This window comes from Colobus angolensis, unplaced genomic scaffold (genome assembly GCF_000951035.1).
Source record: "Colobus angolensis palliatus isolate OR3802 unplaced genomic scaffold, Cang.pa_1.0 Scaffold387, whole genome shotgun sequence".
NCBI classification, from domain to species: Eukaryota; Metazoa; Chordata; class Mammalia; order Primates; family Cercopithecidae; genus Colobus; species Colobus angolensis.
Window position 1 is genome coordinate 430,934 of NW_012117232.1, and position 2,858 is coordinate 433,791.

Genomic DNA, 2,858 nt, shown 5'->3' on the forward strand with positions numbered 1-2,858 from the left:
AATGTCTGATAATCTTAGTCCTTTAAGTCTCTGTATTATATTTAAGATGGCTCTCTTATAAGCAATTAATGTCTGATAATCTTAGTCCTTTAAGTTTGGAAGTAATTATATATTTGGATTTATATCTTATTTTTTTCCATCTGACTCATCTATTTTGTATTCTTTTTTCTCTCCTTTTTCTCTCCTTTCTTGTCTTCTAATTTTAGATTATGCAAAACAGGTTTATTTCATTTTTAATGAAAACCTGTTGAAACTGTTACATAATTTTGTACTAGTTATTTTAGATAATGTAATAATGCATGCTTGACTTATTATAATCCAATACAATTGACTGCTTTATGCCAATTATCAGATAATACTAGATCCTTAGAACCCTTTAACTCCATTTGTCTTCCTTCCACGAGGACTCAAACACTCAAAATCCATGCTGTGCTCTAAAGTGAAAACGATTCCTCCATGGCTGCTTGGAGCTGTTACTCTCTGACTGCAATAGGGGTAGCAGCAAGCACCTGAAAGTACTTCAGTGATGTGGCCACACCGCAGTGAAAGTGGTGAGGTGTGTGTGACAGCACCCCCCTGGGTTTGGTCACTTCTGGTCTACTCCTTTTTCCACAAGATCACACATCTGTTTTCTTACCAGAGAAACAAAGCACAATTCTTACCACTGAGGTTCTGAAATAAGACAGGGGCACCATGGATTTCAGACTTGCGGATAAATTCAACGCCTATTTCGTCACCATCAGAATCTTCTGCGGCTTCCTCCTCCTCCACCAAGCTGATGTGTTCCTTACCACGGATGGCAATTCTCTTCAGTCTGGGGAGAGGTATCATCTCCTTTGGCTTATCAGTGGACGAAGCATGGGCTGCAGGGTTCAACAAAGCATCCATGTCCTCAAAGAAGGCGCAGGGTTCTAGCATGTGGCCATTTCTCACCTTTCGATAGCTTTTCTGGAGACTTTTGAACTTGGTTCGACACTGTTCTGGGGTTCGAAGGAAGCCACATTCTCGCAACCATTCAGCCACAGCACCATACACCTGGCTATTTCGGGGACAGGCCTGAAGTGTTTCATAAAAGCGAGACTCTTTGAGAATTGCCAGGAAAGTCTTTGTTTCCTCATAGCTCCAATGGACACCTGCTATCTTTTCATCTTCTAAACCCCACTGCTGCTGCTCTCTCCATGTTTTTCCTGTACTCCTTGCAGGGACCTGAATAGCATGAACTGACTTTTCCTTGACGTAGCTGCTTCGTAGCATACTTCTCTTGTTAGAGGAATGCAGACCTAGAGTCCATGGCTCCTTTCTCTGTTCCACCCGGGTTATCTTGTTAGATGTAGATGCTGTACTTCCTACAGTAAAAGAAACATATTTCATGGTAGATATATAAGTCATTACTGCATGCCTCAATCTTCTGCTGTCACATGCTCTCCTGGGCCACTTGTTCATACCCAGACCTTTCTCAGCTGTGACACTGCACATTTATTTTTACATGACTTCCTTGGTACAAACACCTACTAACTTACAAGATCATTTTACTTCTCATGTATGTACCATTCCTTTTCGTAGCTAGTTCTTAAAAGAAAACCTTTAAGGGTAAGAATATATGTTTTTAATCTTTGATTTCCTCTCAGTAGCCAATGTTGTGTTAGGTTCAGGGTATGCTTCTACTCAGTATTTGTTATTTGTAAAATAAAGTGAATCTTTTCCCCACATTCCCCTCCATGCCCACCACAACATACATACATATATATGTACTGGGACTGTAAGAGATGAGAAGTCAAGAATTTTTTGTTAAACTGTATTACAAAGCTATAGTAATCATAACAGTATGGTACTGGTATGAAAACAGACACAAAGACCAGTGGAACAGAATAGAGAGCCCAGAAAGAAGTCCATGCATGTATGGCTAAATAATCTTTGACAGAGTGCCAAGAACACATCACTAGGAAAAGGTCATCTTTTGAACAAATGGTGCTGCGAAAACTGGATATCCAGATGCAAAAGAATGAAACTGGACCCCTCTCTTACACGACTCACAAAAATGAACTCAAAATGGATTAAGCCTTAAATGTAAGACCTGAAACCATAAATCTCCTAGAAGAAAACAAAGGGGACAAAGCTCCTTGACAGTGGTCTTGGCAATTATTTTTTTGGATATGACATCAAAGCACAGACAATGAAAGCAAAAATAAATGAGTGGGACTATATCAAACTACAAAGCTTCTGTACAGCAAAAAAAAAATCTAATCCAAAACAACAACAACAAAAAGTCAACAAAGTGATGAAAAAATCTATGGAATAGAAGATTTGCAAACCACTCATCTGCTAAGGGGTCAATATCTAAAATATACAAGGAACTCCTATAATTCAATAGCAAAAAAACAACAACAAACCAAACAATCTCATTAAAAAATAAGACAAAGACATGAATAGACATCTTCCCAAAGAAGACATAAATGGCAAATATGTACATGAAAAGGTGCTCAACATCGCTAATCATCAGGGAAATGCAAATCAAAGCCACAATGAGATATCACTTCATACCTTTCAGAATGGCTATCATCAAGGAGACAAAAATAAGAAGTGTTGGTGAAAAGAAAATGAAACCTCTGAATACTGTTGGCGGAGTTGTGAATTGGGAAGTCATTATGGAAAACAGTACAGAGGTTCCATAGAGAACTAAAAATAGAATTACCATATGATCCAGCAATCCTGCTACTGGGTATATATGCAAAAATATTAAAATTAAAAGGCCAAAGAGGCACTACCATGTTCACTGCAGCATTATTCACATATAGCTAAGATACGGAAGCAGGCCGGGCACGGTGGCTCAAGCCTGTAATCCCAGCACTTTGGGAGGC

At 38.9% G+C, this 2,858-nt stretch overlaps 1 protein-coding gene across 1 annotated transcript in view; it reads right to left on the reverse strand.

Annotated features, from left to right (window-relative positions):
• Nucleotides 1-2,858, reverse strand: part of ZKSCAN2 (zinc finger with KRAB and SCAN domains 2) — a 29,709-nt gene that overhangs the window by 17,422 nt on the left and 9,429 nt on the right. The window contains exon 5 of the mRNA XM_011954622.1: nucleotides 663-1,346. Coding sequence (XP_011810012.1) covers nucleotides 663-1,346 — 684 coding nt within the window. The remainder of the gene's footprint in view (nucleotides 1-662; nucleotides 1,347-2,858) is intronic.